The sequence below is a fragment of the Ovis aries genome, chromosome 1, assembly GCF_016772045.2.
Source record: "Ovis aries strain OAR_USU_Benz2616 breed Rambouillet chromosome 1, ARS-UI_Ramb_v3.0, whole genome shotgun sequence".
Lineage (NCBI taxonomy): Eukaryota > Metazoa > Chordata > Mammalia > Artiodactyla > Bovidae > Ovis > Ovis aries.
The window spans coordinates 31,744,948-31,772,175 of record NC_056054.1 but is presented as its reverse complement, the minus strand read 5'-3'; the positions used below and the strand labels follow the sequence as shown (position 1 = coordinate 31,772,175).

Sequence of the window (27,228 nt, the reverse complement as noted above, 5' to 3'; positions counted from 1 at the left end):
CTTGGCTTTGGGCATTGGTGTCATCTTCTATAAAATAGGGCTCATGACAAAGACAAACTCAAAAAGCAGGTATAAAGATAAAAGGTTGCATGTAAAACTTCTGGCTCAGTGACCGATATCATAAATGCTTGATGATAGATGATTTTCCTTAAACACATGGCCTTTCTCTTGCCCATCCGAAAACAGAGGGTCAGTGGTACTTTCAGCTGACTAAGCCGGGGATTCATGATGACTTCGGATGCTTGAAGATTGACCCTCCCTTCAACACCCTCAAGTCATATGTGCCCCTGAAGGAATAGCCTTATGGCTCCGGTATCTGTTATTTATTTCTTAACTTATATATCTGAGACCTCGCTCAAGATGTGCTCATGAAAAATTACCCTTTTAATGGTGGAGCATTTAATGAGAAACTGGATTATCTACTGCATAAGTGCCCTTCATACAAATTAGCTTGGCCCTGGGTCCTAATCTAAATTGGACTCTCTACTTTCCTCTAAATGGCCTAATATTTTCTTATTAATCTCTGCCCTCATTCACCTGATCTTGCTCTGCCTCCTCTTACAAAGTGTACTCCTCAGCAGAGCTCTGTGCCCTGACAAATGTTTCTTAAGGCTGTCTTTGTATCTGACTTATGGACATTTTTGGGACATGACCTGGAGTCTGGAATGTGTATGTTCCATTTTCAACCCATCTTTCCAGTGGCGTTTTAATGCTGCCAGTATATTAAAGATTTGGGTGAGGTGAGTTTTTGTATAAGTATCATCTCAAGGGCTTCCCATGGTGACTCAGATGGTAAAGAATCTGCCTGCAATGTGGGAGACCCAGGTTTGATCCCTGGTTTGGGAAGATCCCCTGGAGAAGGGAATGGTTACGCATTCTAGTATTCTTGCCTGGAGAATTCCATGGACAGAGGAGCCTGGCAAGCTATAGTCCATAGGGTCACAAAGAGTTGGACATGACTGAATGACTGACACTTTTATAGGGAAGTCGGATAGATGAGAAACAATTAATCATAATTAAAAGAACAAGCTTGAAGACATAGACCATAAGCAAACCGCAAGCATGGGCTTTGGCATCAGACAGATCTAGGTTCAGGTCCCACTCATTGGGTTTGTACAAGTTGCTTGGCCTCTCAGACCTTCAATTTAGATCCTAGTCTATAACATCTGAGTAAGAGTACCTACCTCTAGGATTATTTTAAGGACTAAACAAATTGATGAATATAATGTGCTGTACATAACATGATAAATACTACCTGGTATTGCCATTATAGTTAAACTTTAGAGGAAGTTCCAGATAGTCAAAGAGATGTCATTAGTGATTGAAATAGTGTCAGGAATTGAAGAAAGAGTAAGATAAACTTCCCAAGAAATAGATCAAACCATAGGCCACTCCTACCAAATATTGTTTAGCAATGCAGGGAGAGGTGACCTACAGTGCCCACAGCTAGATGTCAGCATAGGGTGTATCATGGCAAATGTTATTCTTTTTGTTCTTAGCTTTTCTCTGACATCTGCCCTCACTGATCCCAGAGGCTTAATTTTTACATTGATTACACATTCAGACAAATCATCCATGTGTTATATTTGCTTACTGAAATTAATTCAGAAACTTCAATACACCAGGAGTCAGCAAGAGTGTGGTAGAAAAAATATCAAGTGGGATTTGGGGATGACAGGTCCAGGACTAACTCTACAGACAGCCCTTCTCTGTGCTCTCCTGCTCTCAGAACTGTATCTTCTAGGTGCTTCTTTTACTGAGCTGATAACAGGGGCGGCAGCTACCGTGTATAGAGAACTTACCATGTGAATGCATGCTGTTCACATGCTATCTCATGTAAGTTACTGTTCATAATAACTCTGAAAGTGAATATTTAATCTTCATTCAATAGTTAGGAGATGGAGGCTCAGCAGACAGTTTAGTTGACTTACAAGTGAGAGCCATGATTTGACATGAGGATGTCTGGCTGTAAAGTTTTTGCCTTCTTGTATACCTAGCATAACACACTACACATTTTTGTTTGCAGTCATCAAAAACTTGAGCCTCTAGGGGCATAGACTTTGTCTCATTCATCTATTGCCAGTGAGTAATAGCATCTGGCACAGAGATGATGCTCAGTAAGGGATGAATGAATAAATGAATGAAATGCATGCCCTGTTCTGTCAGTAGAAAAGCATCACACAGTGGTTAGCTATTACCGTTGTGTTTTTTTCCCTGTTTTAATAACTCTCAGCCCCGCTTAATAGAAGGGCCTCAATACGTGCATCATGTGGATAGAGAGAAATGGGCTGAATTATCTCTGATATCCTCACCTCTAAATTTCCAGCAGATGAAAGAAGGCATGATGGAGGGGGTATCAGAAGTTGAAGTCCATGATGTTCCAGGAGATGAATATCAGAAGCCTATGGCAGTCCAGGCTTAAGGGCCACATGTTTGGGACTTCCCTAGTGGTCCAGTGGCTGAGACTCTGTGTAGGGGGTATAGGTTTGATCCCTGATCAGGGAACTAAGATCCCATATGTGACCCCTCACCCCCCCCCCAAAAAAGAAAAAAGAACCACAGGAGCAATGCCCCAACCTGTGACTCCTCTGATGGACATTTGATGAAGTTAGAGAGATTCAAATTCCTATGTATTCTGTTTCTTCTGACTGTGTGAATATGGACAAGCTATTTAAATTCCATGACCTTCATCTGGGAGCTGGATATGGTTGAGCTGTGAAGAATGGGAATAAAGTTTATAAAACATCTCACAAGAAACACATACTCCGTTCACAGTAACTTTACTGTCTTTATTTTAAGTGGATGTGTTTGAGCTTCTGATTGATGTGTCGTAGCAAAATATTATGCTAATAATTACTGGGAAATCCCACTGCAAGTTATGGGGGCACCGTACCGAGTGTGGAAGCTTATTTCTGTGCACACATGAGTTAACAGAAGAGATATTGTAAAACCATTCTTTGATAATTGACCCTGGGTCATTACTTGATACAAAACAATTACTCTGGAGCCTCGTTATAAAACAGCCCATAGAATTGGGTGTAAGGAGGGTCTTGGACCCTGGCCAAAGTCATTTTAAATGCTGGAAATACCAGAGAGACTCAGGGCTAATACTATTCTAACAAGGGTGTCAGACATAAACTTGTAGTGGGTAATGATCATTTGTTGACAATCTAGTGTGCGTCAGATTCCATATTGGGTATTTTATATGTGTTATCTGGCTTTTTAAAATCTTAATGCCACTTTGTGGTTGGTTACTTTTTAATTTTTTTCTTTGTTTCTGCCTGAGAAAACACAATTTTAGAGAAAATCATGTAATCTTCCTGAGGATGTGGAAGGATAGAGCCAGAATTTGCATCCAGGAGTGTCCTCATTCTTTTGTACGTGATCCAATGATTTGACTTTCCTTGAACTTAGGTAAACCAGAGAACCAGTCTTGAAACTGTGGATATTTAAAGTCAGTGGGTCCTGAACACCTACATATCCGAATCCTGCATTTCTTTCTTTTTAGGTCAGGATCGCAGTGAAGCCACTTTGATAAAGAGGTTTAAAGGTGAAGGGGTCCGGTACAAGGCCAAACTGATTGGAATCGATGAGGTTTCCGCAGCTCGGGGAGACAAGTTATGCCAAGACTCAATGATGAAGCTCAAGGTACTGTGCCAACATTTTATTTTAAACAGTGTACATTTGATATGACCGAGAGGGAAAAATGATTACAATCACTCTGGCAAACATATTTTTATTTATTCACATACTGCTATACTACTTAGTATCCTGGTGACTCTCTGCATCTATATATTGGGAGGATATGTCCCTCATTTAGCAAATATTTATTAAGCATCTCCTATGGGGATGTGTTTTGCAACTCCATGTTTTGCAGTTATTGATATGATAAAAACACATCACATTTTATTCAATATTATCTTCATTGTGTGGTTCCAACAAAAATAAAAGTACCAAATCATCAAATCCTACAGTCACTCAGATTTTATAGATTTTTCTACTTTATTTTTTAATAACTTTTCTATATTCTACCATATGAATATGGTAAAAGATTTTATGTTAATAAAACTGATTTTATTCATCCATGTAATTTTTAAAAATTTATTATTTTAATTGGAGGCTAATTACTTTACAATATTGTACTGCTTTTTGCCATACATTGACATGAATCAGCCATGGGTGTACATGCGTTCCCCATCCTGAACCCCCCTCCCACCTCCCTCCCCATCCCATCCCTCAGGGTCATCCCAGTGCACCAGCCCTGAGCACCCTGTCTCATGCATTGAACCTGGACTGGCAATCTGTTTCACATATGGTAATATATATGTTTCAATGCTATTCTCTCAGATCATCCCACCCTCGCCTTATCCCGCAGAGTCCAAAAGTCTTTCCTTTACATCTGTGTCTCCTTTGCTGTCTCACATACAGGGTTACCGTTACCATCTTTCTACATTCCATATATATGCATTAATATGCTATATTGGTGTTTTTCTTTCTGACTTACTTTACTCTCTATAACAGATTCCAGTTTCATCTACCTCATTAGAACTGATTCAAATGCATTCTTTGCAATAGCTGAGTAATATTCCATTGTGTATATGTACCATAGCTTTCTTATCCATTCATCTGCTGATGGACATCTAGGTTGCTTCCATGTCCTGGCTATTGTAAACAGTGCTGCGATAAACACTGGGGCATATGTGTCTCTTTCAATTCTGGTTTCCTCGGTGTGTATGCCCAGCAGTGGGATTGCTGGGTCATAAGGTAGTTCTATTTCCAGTTTTTTAAGGAATCTCCACACTGTTCTCCATAGTGGCTGTACTAGTTTGCATTCCCACCAACAGTGTAAGAGGGTTCCCTTTCCTCTGCACCCTCTCCAGGATTTATTGTTTGTAGACTTTTTGGTAGCAGCCATTCTGACTGGTGTGAGATGTTACCTCATTATAGATTTGATTTGCATTTCTCTGATAATGAGTGATGTTGAGCATCTTTTCATGTGTTTGTTAGCCATCTGTATGTCTTCTTTGGAGAAATGTCTGTTTAGTTCTTTGGCCCATTTTTTGATTGGGTCATTTATTTTTCTAGTATTGAGCTGCTTGTATATTTTTAAGATTAAGTCTTTGTCAGTTGCTTCGTTTTCGATTATTTTCTCCCATTCTGAAGGCTGTCTTTTCACCTTGCTTATAGTTTCCTTTGTAGTGCAAACGCTTTTAAGTTTAATTAGGTCACATTTGTTTATTTTTGCTTTTATTTCCATTATTCTGGGAGGTGGGTCTCCTTGTAATTTTTATTAATATTCCCCACATACCTTACAATAAAGGGAAAATATTTTTTTAAGTGATGTGTAACTAGATATTGGTATTTGGAGATAGCACAAAGAGATTTCTGATTTAAAATGCTTTAAAGAAGCCTTTTCTTTGAGAAATCTAAGAAATTGGGAAACATTTTAATATAGAAAATAAGAAAATTATATTATTAAGTAGCCTTTAAAAGCATACAAAATCATGTATTGTCTGTTCCCAGATTCCAGTCTCCATGTAGTCTATGCTTCTTTTTATTAAAAAAAGTAATATATTAGAAAAATTATTTAACAAGAAATCTATAAGTATCATATACATTTAAGATCTATAATTCTTTTTTTGATTATAGAATTCAAAAAAATGCTGTGTAAAAAGTTTGAAAATACAGAAAAAAGTAAGAGGGAAAATTAACTTACAATCACACTACACAAAGAAAATCAGTATCAACACTTTTGTCTTATTAACAATCTTTGTATTTTTGTATACATTGTGTATATATATGTGAATCACATGCATAAATGTAGTGTAATTGGAATGACCATTTATAGGTTCATATCTTGTTTTCTTCCTTACCTAATAATATACATCATGTACATTTTTTTCATATTTTCAAATAGTCCCTGAGGATACAACTTGGTCAATATAATTTTTTTAATGTAAGAAAAAGGGAAGGAAAAAAAGGCTGGCCAAGTGCCCAGTAATATTATATGGGACAGTTTCTATAAAATGACTTCTTTGCCTTTTCTTTGATAAATGTTTAATAAGGCACAGTTATTATCTTTATTTATATTGTACACATTTTCTCAATGGTTTATTTTAACATGTGTCTCAGATTCTAAGACTCTTTGTAGTCTAGCTATAGGAATCATTCTTTTTAAAAACTCTTAATTTTCTAAACTGTGTATCCATTACTTACTTTTCTGTTACAAAGCAAATTTTATTTTAATATTTATAAATCTACCAGAAGGCATACCAGAAAACGTATAAAAGATGTTAAAATCACAAGTTCACAGATTGCCTCCTTGGAAGAGGTTAATGTATCTTTTTATGAAAAGAATAATTAAACACTGTTATGAGATTTTAGGACAGTCTAATAATGAGCCCTCTTCTTTTGCCAAATTCAAATCTGGGTAATAAGCAGACAAAGGAGTCCGACAGGAAGAACTCTAAATTTCAGCTTTATGACTGATAAATGCTGGTCTGGAAGGCATGATTCAGCGACAGCCACAAGGCACCCTTGAAGAAGACAGGCTGTCCAGTGGGTCTGTGGGACAGTTGGCTAACTGCAGCCCTCCCTGTTCACTCCCCTGCCCTAGAGCAGCACTGTGACCCATTTATGAGATCACATCAGAACTCACCCTCTCTACCAACAGGTGGATTTTAGAGAGAACCCAGAGGAGACTGTGCCATGCCTGCTTCCCCGCTGAGACTCTAATCAGGAATGGGCCAGGACCTTAATTCTTGGTGAAGTTGGTCCTTACTGAGTATGGGGCCAGGAAGGTGAAGATGTGCTTTTGACAAATATGAATTAAAAGACATCAAGAAAATCTCCAGGGACTGGTTCTCACCCAGAGCTACAAGTCTGTTCAGGATAAGAAAGAGGCTGATGCATCCTCACCCAGCATCCTGATAGATAGCACTCACCAGGCGTGGGTCACAGACCACCTCATCGGCCATCTGCCTCGGTAGAAGCATAGAGGTCTCAGCGGATGTGAGGCAGGAGTTGGCTTGTGTGCCCTGAAGTTCTCCCTAAAGATCAACATTCGCACAGGCTAGCTGGACCAGCCTGGTGCTGACTGCTAAGCGTGTGTGTGTGTGTGTGTGTGCGTGCGTGTGCGTGCATGTGTCTTGGTCACCTGCAGCAAAGTTTCCCACATGTCACCCCTTGTGACCAAGTGGTCCCCAAACCCCTGAGGCTTAGTCTGACCATAGCACACTCCTGCCAAATGCTCTGAACTTGTAGAGAGCTCTTGGTTTGCAGACGGCTGTCTTTCATTATTTGCAAGTTGCAGAGAAGAATGTTGACATTTCCGCTCCCAGTGGTGTTTCTTTAGGAAGCACAGAAACAGAAATGATCGATTTTCCATTTGGCCACCGGCCCAGGAAAGAAAGACAAAGAAGTAAAAAATGTCTGTTAGCCTTGCAAAAAGGCCCGCTTGTTCATGTCAGGCCATATGAGAAATTAAAAAAAAAAAAAATCTGTTTGCTAGACTCTCTGACGCTGGTTGCCTGTTGTAGAGGTTTTTCCCTTGGATTATAGGGATTTAAAAGGGGATTCGTAATGTGAGTTTGCGTGAGCCATTGCCTGTCCACCAGCGAAGCCTCATTGTCATTGTATTTTAATTTAGTCAACAGAGCACTTTTATATATATTATCTCTTTTGATCTTGTGAGGTAGCTATTAGCCTCCTTGTTTGTAAGTAAGAAATCTGAGGCTCACAGAAGTTACAGGATTTGCCCCAGAGCCTTCATTTTAATCTGGAATAAGCCCAGAATTCAAACCCAGATCTCCAGATATCTCGTGTTTGATAGAATATTGTTAAGTGCTTCCTTCTATTCTGTTTTGTATCTACACTGAAATCTATCTTGGTTGCCCAGCTAGATTTTTAAACCCCTACCTGTAAGCTACTACACAGTAGCCGCACATCATTAACTTACAAAGTACTCACCTCTCAGAGGTATTGGGCAAAATGGTGTCTCATAAAGACAGTGCCTGGAGGACTGATTGCAGAGCCTGAAGTGAATCTGTTAGTCAGGGTCCTGTAGGAAACAGTCACCCCATCTAGGTCAGATGAAGGCACTTTAACGAAGGAGCAACTCGTGCAGGGTAGGCCAGCTTAAGGTAGCAAACAGGCTGGTGAGGCACCAAGAACTAGAAACAGTGGGAAGCTGTTCCACCCCACGGAGAGATGTTAACTGGAACCCAGGGAGGGTGGGGTTGAGGAGGAAGTCCCCTTGCCAAGAAAAATATAGCTACTGCTGGAAATTGTAGAACAGGGATGGGAAGGACGAAGAAAGAAATACCTGGACCTCTCTCCTTCCCCCGCTCTGATGTCCTGTCTGTGCCTTCCTTGGTGGAATCCAGAGGACGGGATGCTCAGAGGACCTGAAAGTGCAAAGCTCAGGGGCCAGTCTCTGGGTGTAAAGTGAGGAAGGTATCTGTATCCCCTTCTTAACTGGGAAAAAGTGAAACTTACCATGAGTTTTCCCCCAGAGACTGTACAGCTGATTTAACTACTAGGGCTGAGACTGGAGACCAGGTTTAGTTCATGGAGCTTTCTGACATACCATTCTAGATATATGCTAGGCCTGCAGCCTGTTATGTGGGCTCACCTGCTTGACCTGTTCCCTGGGGATCACAGTCATCCCATCACGGGCATGCACCCTGCTGCGTGAAGTCTCAGTTCTTCCCTGTGCAGCATCTTATTGGACTCTCATGGCAATCCCTGACTGGACAGATCAATCCTGCCTGGTGTGCCTGACCCCGTCTGTGTGGATACCTTCCTTCAGTAAGATGCTGCCTCGGTGTGACTCCCTCAGGGATGCCTGTATCAGTCATTCCACACAGTGCCCAGCACATGGCATTGTTTCATAGTATCAGGACTAGTACCATTGGTGATGGTCAGTCAAGTTTGCTGGCTCTCCTTGCATGCTGCACCCCGTGATACGTGCAGTACATGCATGGTTTGCTCTTGTTAAAAGTACGAGTAATCTCACTTAGAGTTCTCCTTCACTACTGCATCTGGAAGCTGGGGGTTCCACCTCTTTTTCATCCATGCTACCCCATAGAACCCTTCCAGAGGAAGGGACCCTAACATTGAAATTCAAAAGATTGCTGTTGGAATTCCCTCTATGTCTTCTTCGTCCCACAAGGTTTAGGGCAGTCACTTGACCCCCTGACATTTTGTCATATGTAAAATAAGGGAGGTAATCCTTCCTTCCTAGGATTGTGGGGTGAGCTAAATTATGTAACATGTAAGAGGACTCCTTCCACTTGGTAGATACCCAGAAAACACCTGACTCTCATTTCCAGGTTCCCAACAATGACTTCATAGGCCAGGTGGCTAATATTAAACCCAGAAACCCCAAAAGATGCCTATATACATATCTTCTAATTATCCAACCAGCCCTGTCACCTGATCCTCCGTCGGCTCTGCAAAACACCATGGGGAGGTGTGACCCTCCGGCAGGCTGTCTGGTGGCAGGCTTGCTTGGACTTCAAGTAGTTTTTCAGGGCTTCACTCAGGGTTGTGTCTCACAGGAGAAATGTGCTTGGTAGAACTGGAGTTTATTTTCCCCAAAGATTGTACCATGTACATCATCCTTCTCTCTTGTATTTGTCCTGGGAAGCTGTATCACCAACAGTCCCAAGCGGAAATGCTCTCAAACATGCTCTTCCTATCCCTCTTTACCTGCAGCCATATACTGCCAGGGAATTCTTGGAACCATTTGGAACAGGAAGTGAAGGGTAGCATTAGCTAGTCAGCATCACTGTGTGTTGGGAATTAGTGCTGTTTGATGTTAGGTAATTCCAAGAGCTGGGGGTTGTTAGGACTATTTCGGAGATGGGGTCGTTACAGCCACTCTTTTTGACCAGAGGAACTGTGATGTCTTCACGTTGGAAGGACTCAGACAAGAAAGAGAGGCTCCCTACCCATTGCCACAGTCCTTCCAATGCCTCCGTTTATAACAGGACTACTTCTTGTTCTCTCTTTTGCATACTTCTGGATCCTGAAGTTGAAGGTCAGGCTGCAGAGGGATGGCAGCATCAATTACTTTTCTCCAAATCAAACTAAGAACACAGATCTCAAAATCAAGGTTTTCATAGGTTCAAAACCTAGATTGTTCACTACTTGAGTGAGGGGAGAGTCACTTCACTTGTTTGAGTGCCTTTTTTATTCCAGTCTCCATTCTTGACGCTGAGCACGCAGAATGAATAAAACAGAGTTCCCATTATGCCTGTGGAGCTTTTGTCCTATTGGACAGAGGCAGACAATCAACAAATGAATATACAGTATGCCAGAGGGGTCTATAAGGGGAAAAGATGCAGGGAGAAAGATCAGATGCAGTTTGGAGTGGAGGGTAGAGGGGTCAGAGATAGCATCTTTGCTTGGGTGACACTGAAGAGAAATAAGAACTACCCCTGGGATTGCAAAGACTCTGAGCCTTCTCCCATGGCCATAAAACCATCTCTCAGTGAATTTATGGGAAAGCAAGCAGCACATTGAGGAATCTAGAGACCTTTGAACAGGAGGAGGGGTTGAAGACACAGAGGGCTTCACTTGGAGTAAGTCACCCTGTAACTATGTAAAGGGCAGTCATTGGAGGAGGGATCTTATGTCAGTGGGTACATCCCTAAAGGTCAAAAGAGTAACACCAGGTAGGATTACAGGAAAGAGCTCTGGGCTTATTAGAAAGAAGACATATGTAAGGAAGTAATGACTCTTGCACCAAGAGTGTTGAAAGTGGATGTGTGGTCTCAACTTTCTAACCAGTTCTCTGTACCATCTTGGAACTGTCTACCTGGCTTATCGAACATCATTTTTCTCAGCTGTCGGTTCAGAAATTTAGACTGATTACTTTCAAGGTTTCCTGTGACTCTAACATTCTGTATATCTGTATGTCGGAGGTACCTGAGGATGAATGGGTGACTTCCGAGGGAGTGAATTTCTTGTTACTAGTTCCCAAACCGAAACTGGACCACAAATGCTGAGGGTTGGTTATGACACCCTACAGTGTACCAGGCACAATGTACTAGGTACTTTCCATACGTTTTCATTTCCTTTTCTCAAACATGCAAGAGAAGTATTTACATTCAAGGAAGCAGAGCTAGGAGTTAAGTCATTTGTCCAAGATCACAGCCAGAAGTATAATCCAGATGTTTCGATTCCATAGACTATTTCCAGTACCCAAAGTGAGTATAATCACACAACCTTAAGAGAATGCCCCTTCCTTGTGCTGGTCATACTGCTGACTCTGTTCCAGAACATGCTGTGCTGAGAACAACACAAAGGACTTTTTTCTCTTGGGAATATGAAATCATTATTATTTTAGACTTTACTACTCCGAAAAAAGCCCAGAATGATTACTGGTGAAAGATGGACTTAATCTCCCCTTCTGTGGAAGCTAGTAGGGATGAAAGGGTTAGAAGCTTCAAAACACCTAATGCACAGTCTGCAACAGTCCTAGAGCATAAAGCCCTTGAATGTCCTCATCCTCTGAGTCATACCCTAGTATGATGCCCGTGAAAAGTGAAAGCCTCTCAGTCGTATCTGACTTTGCAACCCTAAGGACTATACAGTCCACAGAATTCTCCAGGCCAGAATACCAGAGTAGGTAGCCTTTCCCTTCTCCAGGGGATCTTCCCAACCCAGGGATCAAACCCAGGTCTCCTACATCGCAGGCAGATTCTCTACCAGCTGAGCCACAAGGGAAGCCTGTGCTTGCCTATAATTGGCCACCACAGAGGCTAATTTAAGAAGCAAGTGTTTTCACTCTTAACTTGCATCATATCAACTTTGGAAGGGACTCTTGATAGCACATTCATATCATAATTTCTTGAGTGCCTCCCACCCTCCAGGGACTGTCCTAGGCACTAGAGAGAGAGTAGTGAGCAGAGTAACATACCCACCTTTTGTGACATTTACCTTCTAATGGACTCATACACGTATCTTCAGTATAGTAAAAAAAAAAAAAAAAATTTTGGAAACGTGGAAACAGGTTTTTGAGAAATAGAAGCTCTTGGTAGGTGCTTTTCTTGAAACCACAAGAATGATTGGGAAAATGGTAGAAGAGCATGCAAAATGTGTGGGTTAAAAACTCAAGCCACAGGCAGAGGACGATCACATTTTGCTAAACACACTTGAGACGCAGTCTGGCAATATTTTTTCTTTTCTTTTTAATCTCTATAATTAATTCATAGGAAAAGTTTTTTCCAGAAGTATGAAATTAAAATCACATTTAGGAACATATCCCATGACTCATCTTTATTTAAAAGGTTAAAACCATATCTAATACAAAACCCAGAAAAGATCTTAACAAGAAAACCATATTGTGTTTATCCTAGGATCTCAGATTCTGAGCCGACTATCTAGGCACAAAGTAGGCACTCTGTATTCCGATATTTGTTTATACAGTTTTTGAGCAGTGAGGACAAGTGTTACCCTGAAACGTCAAGAGGATGCAAGCCCATTGGGAAAGATAGTATGGAAGTGGGGAGGAAAAAGAGTGTGCGTGATTGGTGGCATTGGTTCATGGTATCTGACATGCCTTTAGGACCAGAGGGAATTTTCAAATGAAAACACGAAAGTAAAAACCACATCCTTCTTTTCAACAGGGCGTTGTTGCTGGCGCTCGTTCCAAAGGAGAACACAAACAGAAAATCTTTTTAACCATCTCCTTTGGAGGAATCAAAATCTTTGATGAGAAGACAGGGGTAAGTAAAAGAATCACATGGCATGGTGAAATTGAATCCATTGACAGATGTGCCCTTAAAAGCCTCCGCTCTTCTGGGCAGGAATATCAAACAAGCATAAAAACACATAAAGCAACTGACAAACTTGATCAACTGTGATCGTTCATCAAAGGGAGGCCCTTCCCTGACTTGGCCACAGTATGACTGCACCGTGTTTCTTACAGTGTAATTGGGATAAAAGTGTCACACAGTCCTGGTAATGCAATGGGAGATTGATGTGCTTTGAAGAGCAGTGGGTAATGTGACAGTTTCAGTTAAATTTCCTTGTGTGTTGGCAACTTTAATGACATGCGTCCTAGAGGGAGATGTACGGGGGTCTTTTGACTTGGTCAAAGCATTCAGACTCCCTTGAATTGAACCTGTGGCACCTCGCAATTGGTGTCATCAGAAAGAATAAATGGAGTTTTCAATGTTAAAAAAAAATCTATCACTGCATGATGAGGAAATGTAAGGGCTGATCTGTGTGTTGAACCCACTGAAGATGTGGTTTGTATTTTCATCCACCTCCTGGCAGCAATTAGCTCCTAGGTTTATCCCCAGGACTTGCCTAGCATTGTTGACGCTGTTCGTTGATGGTAAGGGAAAAAGAGAAAAGGTTTTTATGATCTGTTTTGTCCAGAGAGCAGGAGTCAGATGGACACGATTTTCTTTTATCCACTCAGTGCTTTATAGCGTCTAACATACTTCCACCTATATCACGTCCTGTGAACTTCACAGGTAGTTTATCAAGCAGTGTATAAACAATACTCAGTTAACCAAGCTACTTAACCGTGTCATTTTGCATTACAGATTTCCCCCTTTGTTCTGACTCATATTAAGAGACAATAAGGTTAGCAGGATGATAATTTAATAGTAAAAAAAAATTATTTTTCTTGAAGAAAAGTTACTCCTGATTAGTAATAGCACAGACACGCCATGGCCTTGTGGGATCCTGGGTAACACAAAGGGGGCAGAGAGCTTTGGAACTGTAGAAACTTGGAGGATATTATTCATCCTTTATCATCCTTCATGGGAGTGAACTAAGTAATGTGGGTCATGCCGAAGTGAGAGATACTTTCACAAGGATTCATATACCCTGATATATGTCATCATCTCCAGTCTCTTCCCAAGTCCACACCTGCCCATCACCATGACACTGGCATCACCAAAGGGACAGAAATGACAGGGATAGAGTATCAGATACTTTATCTTGTATATCTTACTTTTTATTCTTGTGTTTTGGGGTCTTGTTATTCCGTCATGTACCCCACCATCAAACAGTCCTAATCACCAAACTTTAACTAATGAGTAGAGGTAATTTATATTCTTTACTTTTATCTAAATCCTCACTCAAGGGTGGCTAAACTGGCCCCAAAGAAAGATACCACCAAACCTTGAAATGTGATTTTTGATTCTTTCTTGGGACACACACAAAAAATACCTGAAAAATCATCATTTCGGCTCAAAGCCATTTGGCTTTGTGGGGAAAAAAATGTCATATCCTAGTGGAGATTCTGGATGAAGGCAGAATTAAATGTTATCTGTCTGACTTAGTCTGCTGACTTACCTTAGGCTTTTACCTTAGGGCTTTTGCAACCATAGCTTGTAAATTTGTCTTAACACAAGTCTAGGGAAGACTGGTAGAGAGGGCTGAACATTTAAGCCTGAAGTAGAGGTGAGTGTGGGGCAAGGCACTCTGTATTAGCAGGGTTGATCTCTCCAAAGACTTGTTCAGTGTTCTGTGTGACCCAGGGAACAGAACCAAGACTTGGTGATAGAAGTTTCTAGGAAGCAGTTTCAGTTTATGAGGAAGAAGAGTTTCCCACAAGTCAGAGCTGTTCAGCATTGAGATGGACCACCTTCTGTGCAAGTGAGTACACCATCCCTTGGAGGATTCAAGCAACAGTCATACGATGGAGATATTGTGGAAGGAAGTCAAGTAGAAGTTGAGGTGTTGACCAAAGACACATCTTAGTCGATTCCCCAGACTAGTTTTGATAGTTTGTTTCTCCTTTAAATCCATCCCTATTGGATGTGACTTATCTTCAGATAACTGGAGGTTTTTCAAAACCTCCATTGGAGGTTATGAGCATGAACAATTTACTAAACTGTTGTCGTTGCCCAGCAGGGACCCAACTGAATTTTGCAGAATAAGAGTCTCAGTGGTGTTTTGTCCTACTTATCAAAGAAGTGGAAAACTGGGTCTTTTTCATTTGGAATGACAAATTTTAGTTGTTTATCATGTCAGAAGTATTCCTGTTCAAGCTTGGCTGTGCTATTTTTTTCAAAACCAAGAAAAGAAACATTAGCAGAACGTGACAATAGCTAGAATTTTAAAAATCCAAAAGCTGTCAAAAATGTTTTGATCCCAATTAAAGAGACCCTTTGCAGCAATTTACACCTTGTCTTGAATTTCAAAGGGGTTCTTGATCCCAATCCTTATGTGAGTAAATTTTATTAGTACTATGTTGCAGGAAATAAATCAATATCAAAAGCTGTCCATATGTCCAGATATCTAGGTATTGCTAATATATCAAAAGTATCAGTGAGAATGCAGAAAATGTCATAAATGAGCTCACTGTTACTAGTAATAGTAGGAACAATAGCAAATTAGAAGCAGAAATGGTTTCATGTCAGTATGTGACTAGGTTCTCAAAGCAGACCAGTGTGGGAGTGATGTCATCTTCATTTCACAAATAAGGAAATTGAAATTCTGGGATTATTCCTGATTTGACTGGAAACTCAAATCAGACCTTCTAATCCCAAATGCTGTCTCTTTCCAGGGAAACTCACTAGCTTTCTTCTCTCCTCACTTGCAATTTTATCTACCATATTATTATTATGTATGCCATTAAAAATCATAAATATTGCAGGAGCCTAAATTTAAGTCTGTGTCTCGGGATAGAGGGCAGTGGTCTGATTCAACTTTTCAAGATAATACCACATTCTGTTGCCAGTCACAAATGGATTTTGCTTGTTCACTTAGTTTAGCTGGCACTGATTTGTCACTATTATGTGCACCATTTTATGCATATTATGTACATTATAGCAATTCTATAAAGTGCTATTATTAGCACCATTTTACAGATGAGAACACTGAGGCCCAATCAATTTAATTATACTGTGCTCAAATGGCAGAGCTGAGATTCAAACCCAAAGTCCTTGGTGCTAGTAAGGTACAACTAATAATTACCTATTTTTCTTAGTATTTGGACTCCTAAAACAGAAACATTATACACTAGGTGGCTTATAAACAACAGACATTTATTTCACAGTTCTAGAGGCAGGAAAGCTCAGGATCCTGGCCCCAGGATTTGAAGTCTGGTGAGAGCCCACTTTCTCGTAGATAGTGCCTTTTCACTGTGTCTTCTCATGGTGGGAGAGGGAGGATGCCTTCTAGGGCCTCTTTTATAAGGGCACTAATCCCATGTATCAGGGCTCCACCCTCATGACCTAATCACCTTGCAAAGGCCCCACCTCCTAATATTAATGCCATCGAATTTCAGCATATGAAGTTTGAGCACACACTCAGAGTCAGACGCAACCGCAGTGACTTAGCAGCAGCAGCAGCAGCAGCAGCAAACAGACCGTAGCAATCTCAAAGTTTATAAATGATTTCCTTTCATATGTATTAGAGCAGATTCAGTATTATCCCTGTTTTACTGTCATCATTATTCACTTTCATTTTAATGAGCTTTCCTGAGTGAAGATAATAGGGGTGGAGTTACCGCTGGGACTGTCTTGTGGGTAGAATGTTGACAGGGTAACCATGGTTACCATGTGGTCAGGAAAGACTGCAGTGGATGCTTGTTCTGTGCTACATAATGTTCTGTTTCCTGAGGATTCAAAGATGAAGAAGATGTGTCCTTGTCCCTGAGGTGGTGAAACCAGACTCACAAAATGAACTGACACGTGCTGAGACACAGGTGTGAATGGAGTTGTCAGTACTCAGGGGATGGAGATAGAGCTTTGCTTGAATTAATCAGGAAAGTTTGCACAGAAAATGGCACACTGATTTAGCTATGGAGCAGTGAATTGGAGAGGACCAGATAAGCAAGTAAGGGAAGAGGAAAACGTATTTCTAAATGTACAGATGTCTAAAGGAGAAAGGTGTGTGTGCACGCACATGTGTTCATTCTTTCCTTCAGGAAATATTTATTGAACATGTGTATCAACACACAGGGTAACAAGGCTGTGTATTTTTGCTCATCACTCTTATATATCTGGTTAGCACTTGAAGTCCACATAGTAGGTGCTCAGTAGTACCTATAGCACACAAACTAAAATGACTTAATGATCATGAATCAGCAAGTGTATGCAGAACAACTAGGGCATAACAGGGGAGAGGTGGAGAGTGGCCCAAGGTTGAATATCGTCCCTCATAACAGAGGGGTGAAAGTGAAAGTGAAGTCACTCAGTCGTGTCCGACTCTTTGCGACCCCATGGACTGTAGCCCACCAGGCTCCTCCGCCCATGGGATTCTCCAGGCAAGAATACTGGAGTGGGTTGCCATTTCCTTCTCCAGGGGACCTTCCCAACCCAGGGATCGAACCCAGGTCTCCTGCATTGCAGGCAGACGCTTTAACCTCTGAGATGATGTTCAAATGCAATGGCTGCACTTACATTTCAGAACTGGTTTAAACTCTTATTTTTCTGTGAAAACCAGATATTACCCTTGTTTGTATCTCATCAAAAGCAGGACTGTTCTCCCCTTATTTCTAACAATATTTGGAATGGACTTGGGGAGAGCAGCTGAGGTGGAGCAAAGGAAGGTGGTCCTAGGGAGGGAGACAGGAAGGAGGATGAAGGGGCTACAAAGCAGATGCTGGGACCTGGGATACCCTGTCATCCTGAGAGCTGCTGAAGCAGTACACAGGACTCTCAGGGACTGGATATGGTGATTAGCCTCTAAGCAAGACCATATGGTCTACAGCAGGTCTGTAGACAGGCTTTCATGATCCTGTCTAATTTGACACCCAACAATTCTTGGAGGTTTTATTACCCTCCTTTTACAGATGAAGCTTCCCTGGGGGCTCAGACAGTAAAGAATCTGCCTGCAATGAAGAAGACCCAGGTTTGATCCCTGGGTTGAGGACATTCCCTGGAGAAGAGAATGGCTAGCTACTCCAGTATTCTTGCCTGAAGGAGAATTCCATGGACAGAGGAGCCTGGCAGGCTATAGTCCATGGAGTTGGACATGACTGAGTGACTAAATGTTTTACAGATGAGTCATCTAAAATATAAGTGGAGTGTGTGGCTTGCCTGAGGCTACACTGAGCAGCAGAAATTGAATTTAAATTCACATTTGTAACCCTAAGCTTGTTCTGTTTCTTTTACCCCAGAGATTCTGCACTTGACTGGTTCCATACCCATAAGGGCTGTTTTGGAACTTAATGTAGGCATTTCGGGTGTTCACAACTTTTGGGGAAGGGGGTGCTTATATAGGAAATCACTAGAGGCAAGGATGCTAGACACTCCACAACGTACAAACATTCACACACAATACAAACATTTCCTGGTTATATGACTTTAAATGCCTTACCACATTTTCATGTACGTGAAAAATTTATTTATAATTATCTGAATGTAAAACCCAACTCTCCAAATAAAAATGTAACTTCATATTCATAATAGTGCATTTTCCAGAGTGCACCTAAACAGAAAGATGTGCTTTGTTTTGATGGAAACTCACCAAGAGTCGGTGGTCACTTTGGAAAACCACTCCCCTGTGATTGCTCAAAGTCTACAATAGGGCGCAGCTCCAACAGTTCCATATCTAGCCATCATGTTCACAGTTCAGTTCAGTCGCTCAGTTGTTTCCGACTCTTTGCGACCCCATGGACCACAGCACACCAGGCCTCCCTGTCCATCACCAACTCCCAGAGTTCACTCAAACTCATGTGCATTGAATTGGTGATGTCATCTAACCATCTCATCCTCTGTCATCCCCTTCTCCTCCCACCTTCAATCTTTCCCAGCATCAGGGTCTTTTCAGATGAGTCAACTGTTCACATCAGGTGGCCGAAGTATTGGAGTTTCAGCTTCAACATCAGTCCTTCCAATGAACACCCAGGACTGATCTCCTTTAGGATGGACTGGTTGGATCTCCTTGCAGTCCAAGGGACTCTCAGGGTCTTCTCCAACACCACAGTTGAAAAACATCAATTCTTCAGTGCTCAGCTTTCTTTACAGTCCAACTCTCACATCCATACATGACTACTGAAAAAGCTATAGTCTTGAGTAGACAGACCTTTGTTGGCAAAGTAATGTCTCTGCTTTTTAATATGCTGTCTAGGTTGGTCATAACTTTCCTTCCAAGGAGTAAGCATCTTGTAATATCATGGCTGCAGTCACCATCTGCACTGATTTTGGAACCGCCAAAAAATAAAGTCAGCCACTGTTTCCACTGTTTCCCATCTATTTCCCATGGAGTGATGGGACCAGACATCAAGATCTTTGTTTTCTGAACGTTGAGCTTTAAGCCAACTTTTCACTCTCCTCTTTCACTATCATCAAGAGGCTCTTTAGTTCTTCTTCACTTTCTGCCCTAAGGGTGGTGTCATCTGCATATCTGAGGTTATTGATATTTCTCCCAGTAATCTTTTTTTTTAATTTAAATTTATTTATTTTAATTGGAGGCTAATTACTTTACAATATTGTGTTGGTTTTTCCATACATCAACATGAATCTGCCACAGATATACATGTGTTCCCCATCCTGAACCCACCTCCCTCCCCGTACCATCCTTCTGGTTCATCCCAGTGCACCAGCCCCAAGCATCCTGTATCCTACATCGAACACTCATTATCAGAGAAATGCAAATAAAAACCACAATGAGGTACCATTTCACACGAGTCAGAATGGCTGTGATCCAAAAGTCTACAAGCAATAAATGCTGGAGAGTGTGTGGAGAAAAGAGAACCCTCTTACAATGTTGGTGGGAATGCAAACTAATACAGCCACTATGGAGAACAGTGTGGAGATTCTCCTGGTAATCTTGATTCCAGCTTGTGCTTCCTCCAGCCCAGCGTTTCTCATGGTGTACTCTGCATATAAGTTAAATAAGCAGGGTGACAATATACAGCCTTGACATACTCCTTTTCCTATTTGGAACCAGTCTGTTGTCCCATGTCCAGTTGCTTCCTGACCTGCATACAGATTTCTCAAGAGGCAGGTCAGGTGGTCTGATATTCCCATCTCTTTCAGAATTTTCCAGTTTATTGTGATCGACACAAAGGCTTTGGCATAGTCAATAAAGCAGAAGTAGATGTTTTTCTTGAACTCTCTTGCTTTTTCCATGATCCAGCGGATGTTGGCAATTTGATCTCTGGTTCCTCTGCCTTTTCTAAAACCAGCTTAAACATCTGGAAGTTCACGGTTTATGTATTGCTGAAGCCTGGCTTGGAGAATTTTGAGCATTACTTTACTAGCGTGTGAGATGAGTGCAATTATGCGGTAGTTTGAGCATTCTTTGGCATTGTCTTTCTTTGAGATTGGAATGAAAACTGACCTTTTATCTGGACTTATTTGACTCTTCTTTATAAATGTCAAATATAAAGGAAAGTTACTCTTCAGTTGCTAAGTTGTGTCCAATTCTTTTTAACCCCATGGACTGCAGCATACCAAGCTTCCCTGCCTTTCACTATCTCTCAGAGTTTGGTCAGACTCGTGTCCTTTGAGTCAGTGATGGTTGAATGCTTTCTTAAACCAAAATTTAGTCATTAATTAAAAGAAGGCTCATTGTCATTATGTTCTTCATTTGTAGTTGTAACTAAGCCTTTATATATAGAAACACATTATTTTTGATCAGAAATCATCTTTTTTTTAATTTATGTTTTAATTAGGACATTTTGATTTGCTTAAACTTTATGTGTGTAGTTAGATTATATAATCATTACCAGACAATACAGTAAGATACAAGGTACTGTTATATAAAAAGGAGGTTTTTCATCAGATAAGGTTAAGAATCCATGTATAGATCATGCTGCCATTTCCTTTGGTTTATTCATTTCACAAATACTTATTAAGGGAAAAGGACATTCTACATGCTGGGTGGGGATGAACTAGCCTGAAACCTTTTCTTCAAGAAACCTACAACCTAGGAGGTAAGACATATATAATTAAAAACTCAAGGCAAGAATAACAAGAGAAAAATGCAAAGTGATCGTGAGAGTTCAAAAAAAGAAATTATTTCTTCCATCTGGAAAAAAAAAAAAAAAAAGATATGGAATGATTTAGGACCAGAGGGTTGATCCTTGAAGAATGGGCAGAGTTTCAAGTTGAGACATAAGAGGACCAGTGAGTGACCAGACAAAGGGAATTATGAGAAGTGTTTTCTGAGGCCCTAGAATGAGAAAGCAATGAAGGAGGCCAGGTGTGGAGAAGAGAGATGGCCAGATATTCTGGACTGGAGGATGTGAGTTTGCTATCAGTGAGATAAAACTGAGAAGATAGGCAGGCCCGGTTGTGAGACCTGGAATGTAAGACCAAAGAGCTTTGGTTGAATCAGGTCTGTTACAGCTCAGTTATTATTCAGTGTATTCTATGGCCCTGAAGCTGCACTAGTTACAGAGAGGTAAGGACATGACTGTAAGGTCATCCTTGACCTGTAAGCTGCCTTTGTGCAAATCAGGGGAAAATCCCTTTCTTTGGGGCTCACTGCCTGGGATGACTTTTGCTGGGAAATGGCTACAGTAATTAGACATGTTTTTGATAACTGTGTGATGACTGGCTCCCCATAGAGCTGTGCAGTGCACCCCCTGCTCCGTGGAAGGTAGCAGATCTGGGAGCATCATCCGTGCATGAGCAGAAAGCTGGGGTCCCGTCTTGCCATTTCTTGTACCCACCACGCACAGCTTTCAGGACTAGCTCAAGGAGACCTCTCCAATCTGCACGTCCCTTTGCCCTTCATCACTCAGTGAATACCTCAAGGTCCAGTAATGTCAACAGCACTAACAACAGCAACACAGGACAATAGTGACCACTTATCAAGACCTTTCTTGGGCCAGGTACTTAATTAAACTAAGGGCTTTATGCATTTCATACTGAGTCTGTCTGAATCTACAGCCCACACTCCTCACCACTGTGGTACTGGCAGCAGAGAGTGAACAGAGTGGAAGGAGCTGCCTTGGATCTGGTCATGCCCAGCTATGTGGTCATAAAGCAGTGGTTTTTATGAATGACTTTGTACCTCTTTAGCTCATCTGTAAGATGGGGATAATCAAAGCACCTATGTTTTAGGGTTGGTGCAAGATTAATCACTTTAATTTAATCATTTAAATTGTGATTTAATTTAATCACTTAAGACATAGAATTGTGCCTGTTATAGTAAAAAGCTCTAGATGTTAAATAATATTATATTATTAGTTCTATTAATAACCAAATAATAATAACACTCTATTGTTCTCTCTCTGATGTGGGCTTTCTTGTGTCCTCCCCTCAGAATTAAGAAATCCTATCATATTCATCCTGCATTATCCTCCACTCACCTTTATCATAGCACATGGTGGTCCGTATCAGAACGAGCTTACTCATGCTTCCATCAGACTGCAGGCTCCATGAGGTACCTGGTCTCATCCATTGGTGTATCTGCAGGGTTTACCACAGGTCCTGGCAAGTGACAGAGATGTGCATGGCACATTGAAGGAAGAGAGGGGGGAGGAAGTCAGAGAGAGATGGAATGAAAGAGGAAAGGAAGGAAGAAGAAGTAATGAATAAATAAACTTATAACAAAATACTGATTGTTTGGGCTAGATATTGGAGCCCAAGATGCTGCGTACCAAAGATGCTAGTTTTGCCTTGCAGGCAGTGAGCATGGAAAAAAATATGTACATGGTTCAGGGTTCCTCAGTCCTAGGATATCAGGGATGGAAGGTCCCTTAGGCATTGACTCACCCACAAGTGAGTCATTTACAAGTAAAGAAATTCAGAACCCAAAGAGAGGAAGTGGCTCCTGAACCTTTTATTAAATGATGTGCAAAACACCTAGGTTTGAACATCTCTCGGGACAGATCTGAGTCACTCCCTGATGCTCACAAAACAAAAAGTGGAAAGCATCCTCTTCCCTCCCTCCTCTTCCTCACTTTACCTTCCTTCCTCTGTGCTTTTTTTCTCTTTCTGTCTCTACCATCTCTGTACTCTTTGCTCATTTACTTCAATGTTCAGGCTCCCACAGCCTGGCAGCTGCCCCAGATCCATTTTAATATCAAAGAGAATGAACATCTAAGGGGAAAAATTGGGCCTCTGTATGTTCAGTGTCTTGTTGGATGATATTGGATTTTAATTTATCACAATAAGAAATCAATTTATAGCTCAAAACCAACATATTTTTAGAAATTGGCCCTGTCAGGAAGCTGCCACTGTTAGATAATTTAGACAGGATAATTCATGACAGAGAAGAAAAGGATGCTCATATTACTCTGGAAAGTGAGACCACGAATGTTGTCAAGTAGATTCGGTAAACTCAGAAATATACTGTCTTTCCCTTAATGAATCATTTTTATGAATTTTGGTCTTTAAGGAGATAAAGAGATGATATTTTCTGGGTAGCTGCTTTTACATGTTTGGTCTCATTTAATTCAACGCCCTAAGAACTCAGCTACGTATTATTTTTCCCATTAAACAGATGGGGAAACTGAGATAGAGAAGTTAAGGGATTTACACAAGGCCAAGTGACCAACAAATTAGAGAGCCGGGCACTGACTGTAGCCTGGTATGGGGGGAAGGCCCGTGTTCTTGTCAGTGCCCAGCAGTGGTCTTTCTCTTTTCCTTTTTTTAAAATTAAATTGGAGTTAAGTTGTCTTACAATGTTATTAGTTTCTCCTGTGCAGCAAAGTGAATCAACTTCATAATGTCCATCCCCTCTCTGTCACCACGTAACACTGAGTAGAGTTCCCCGTGCTATGCAGTAGGTTGTCATCAGTTACCTGTTTTTTACTGAGTAGTGTATATATGCAAATCCCAATCTCCGAATTCATTCCACTTGCCCTTTCTCCCATTGGTGCCCATACGTTTATTCTTTATGTCTGTGTCTCTATTTCTGCTTTTCACATATGTTCATCTATACCATTTTTCTAGATTCCACATCTATGCATTAATATACGATGTTTGTTGTTTCCTCTTTCTGACTTCTTTCGCTGTGTAAGACAGCCTCTAGCTCCGTCCACGTCTCTGCAAATGGCATAATGTCGATCCTCTTTATGGCTGAGTAATATTCCACCGTATAAATGTGCCACGTCTTCTTTCTCTCTTTCTCTGTTGACAGGCATTCAGGATGCTTCCAGGCCTGGCTATCATCTGTATTGAACCCTCTTACACTGTTGGTGGAAATGTAAATTGATGCAGCCACTATGAGAAGAATATAAAGGTTCCTAAAAATTAAAAATAGAACGACCATCAGTTCAGTTCAGTTCAGTTTCTCAGTCATGTCCGACTCTTTGCGACCCCATGGACTGCAGCACGTCAGGCCTCCCTGCCTATCACCAACTCGTAGAGTTTACTCAAACTCACATCTATTGAGTCAGTGATGCCATCCAACCATCTCATCCTCTGTCATCCCCTTCTCCTCCCGCCTTCAATCTTTCCCAGCATCAGGGTCTTTTCAGATGAGTCAGTTCTTCACATCAGGTGGCCGAAGTATTGGAGCTTCAGCTTCAGTATCAGTCCTTCCAATGAATATTCAGGACTAATCTCCTTTAGGATGGACTGTTTGGACTTCCTTGCAGTCCAAGGGACTCTCAAGAGTCTTCTCCACACCACAGTTCAAAAGCATCAATTCTTTGGCACTCAGCTTTCTTTATAGTCCATCATCCATACATGACTACTGAAAAAAACATAGCCTTGACTAGATGGACCTTTGTTGGCAAAGTAATGTCTCCCCTTTTTAGTATGCTGTCTAGGTTGGTCATAACTTTCCTTCCAAGGAGTAAGCATCTTTGAATTTCATGGCTGCAGTCACCATCTGAAGAGATTTTGGAGCCCAAAACAACAAAATCTGCCACTGTTTCCACTTTTCCCCCATCTATATGCCATGAAGTGATAGGACTGGATGCCATGGTCTTAGTTTTCTGAATGATGAGCTTTAAGCCAACTTTTTCCCCTCTCCTCTTTCACTTTCATCAAGAGGCTCTTTAGTACTTCTTCACTTTCTGCCGTAAGGGTGGGGTTATCTGCATATCTGAGGTTATTGATGTTTCTCCAAGAAATCTTGATTCCAGCTTGTGATTCCTCCAGCCCAGCGTTTCTCATGATATAATCTGCATAGAAGTTAAATATGCAGGGTGATTATATAAAGCCTTGACATACTCCTTCTCCTATTTAAAACCAGTCTTGTTCCGTGTCCAGTTCTAATGTTGCTTCCTGACCTGCATACAGGTTTCTCAAGAGGCAGATCACGTAGTCTGGTATTCCCATCTCTCTCAGAAGTTTCCACAGTTTATTGTGATCCACACAGTCAAAGGCTTTGGCATAGTCAATAAAGCAGAAGTAGATGTTTTTCTGGAACTCTCTTGCTTTTTTGATGATCCAGCGGATGTTGGCAATTTGATCTCTGGTTCCTCTGCCTTTTCTAATCCAGCTTGAACATCTGAAAGTTCACGGTTCACTTATTGTTGAAGCCTGGCTTGGAGAATTTTGAGCATTACTTTCCTAGCATGTGAGATGAGTGCAATTGTGCAGTAGTTTGAGCATTCTTTGGCATTGCCTTTCTGTGGGATTGGAATGAAAACTGACTTTTTCCAGTCCTGTGGCCACTGCTGAGTTTTCCAAATTTGCTGGTGTTGAGTGCAGCACTTTCACAGCATCATCTTTTAGGTTTTGAAGTAGCTCAACTGGAATTCCATCACCTCCACTAGCTTTGTTTGTAGTGATGCCTCGTAAGATCCACTTACTTCACATTCCAGGATGCCTGGCTCTAAGTGAGTTATCACACCATTGTGATTTTTGGGTCATGAAGATCCTTTTTGTACAGTTCTTCTGTATATTCTTGCCACCTCTTCTTAATATCCTCTGCTTCTGTTAGGTCTGTATGATTTCTGTCCTTTTTTGTGCCCATCTTTGCATGAAATGTTCCCTTGGTGTCTCTGATTTTCTTGAAGAGATCTCTAGTCTTTCCTATTGTATTGTTTCCCTCTATTTCTTTGCACTGAACACAGAGGATAGCTTTCATTTTTTCTCTTTGCTATTCTTTGGAACTCTGCATTCAAATGCATATATCTTTCCTTTTCTCCTTTGCTTTTCGCTTCTCTTTTCACAGCTGTTTGTAAGGCTTCCTCAGACAGCCATTGTGCTTTTTCATATTTCTTTTTTTGGGGGGATGGTCTTGCTCCCTATCTCCTTACAGTGTCACGAACCTCTGTCCATAGTTCATCAGGCAGTCTGTCAGATCTAGTCCGTTAAATCTGTTTCTCACTTTCACTGTATAATCGTTAGGGATTTGATTTGGGTCATACCTGAATGGTCTAGTGGTTTTCCCTACTTTCTTCAATTTAAGTCTGAATTTGGCAATAAGGAGTTCATGATCTGAGCCACAGTCAGCTCCCGGTCTTGTTTTTGCTGACTGTATAGAGCTTCTCCATATTTGGCTGCAAAGAATATAATCAATCTGATTTCGATGTTGACCATCTGGTGATGTCCATGTGTAGAGTCTTCTCTTGTATTGTTGGAAGAGGGTGTTTGCTATGACCAGTGCGTTCTCTCGCCAAAGGTTTAATGAGCTTTTGCCCTGATTTATTCTGTACTCCAAAGCCAAATTTGCCTGTTCCTCCAGACCATATGGCTCAGCAATCCGACTCCTGGGTATATACCCAGTGAAAACCATACTTGTGAAAGATACATGCACCCCCAATGTTCATTGCAAAAGTGTTTACAATAGTTAGAATGTGGAAGCACTCTCTTCTTTCCATGGGCGTAGTTAGGGCCTCTGGCAAGCAAGCGACCATTCGTTTGTTCTCCAGGGGAGAGCTCTAGCTGCTCTTTGGGTTGTTGTTATTCAGGCCACCCCTGTGACTAAGGGTTTATGAGCTACCGTTTGGGCCTCTGAGGGGTGTGTGGGGTGCTGGTCTCAAAGTAGCAAGTGCCTCGATGTGCAGTGTGACCTTGGGTGGCTCCTCTGTCCACTCTTTGGTACTCATTCCTTATCTGAAGACCATGGTCAGTCCTCAGAATTCCTATTAAGGTCCAGGTAGCAAACTTGGCAGCCTTATGGCCTCCTAACCATTTTCTTTTGCCGGTGTCATTTGAAGGCCCCCACAGATGGTATGTAGACAAATGAGCTTGGCGAGTTCCCATAAAACTTGCTTTGTGAAAATGAGTAGCTGGCCCACGAGCCATAAGCTGCTGGCTCTGCTTGATGGTTACTGTGGAGTCTTCTAATTTCCTCATTCTCACCCCATGACAAGCCTTGCAGGAGCTTGGGGTGAGCGCTACTGAAGATCTCTGGTTTCTCACCTCTGGGCCCTTGCTCTTTCTTTGGTGGCTT

General features: G+C 41.4%; 1 protein-coding gene across 9 annotated transcripts in view; it reads left to right on the top strand.

The window, feature by feature from the left end:
• The window catches only part of DAB1 (DAB adaptor protein 1), a 1,363,191-nt gene that overhangs the window by 1,197,637 nt on the left and 138,326 nt on the right, over positions 1-27,228 (top strand). For all 9 annotated transcript variants that reach the window (XM_027970651.3, XM_060409726.1, XM_060409705.1 and 6 more), the window contains 2 exons: positions 3,509-3,648; positions 12,636-12,734. In XM_027970651.3, the coding sequence (XP_027826452.1) occupies positions 3,509-3,648; positions 12,636-12,734 (239 nt within the window). The remainder of the gene's footprint in view (positions 1-3,508; positions 3,649-12,635; positions 12,735-27,228) is intronic.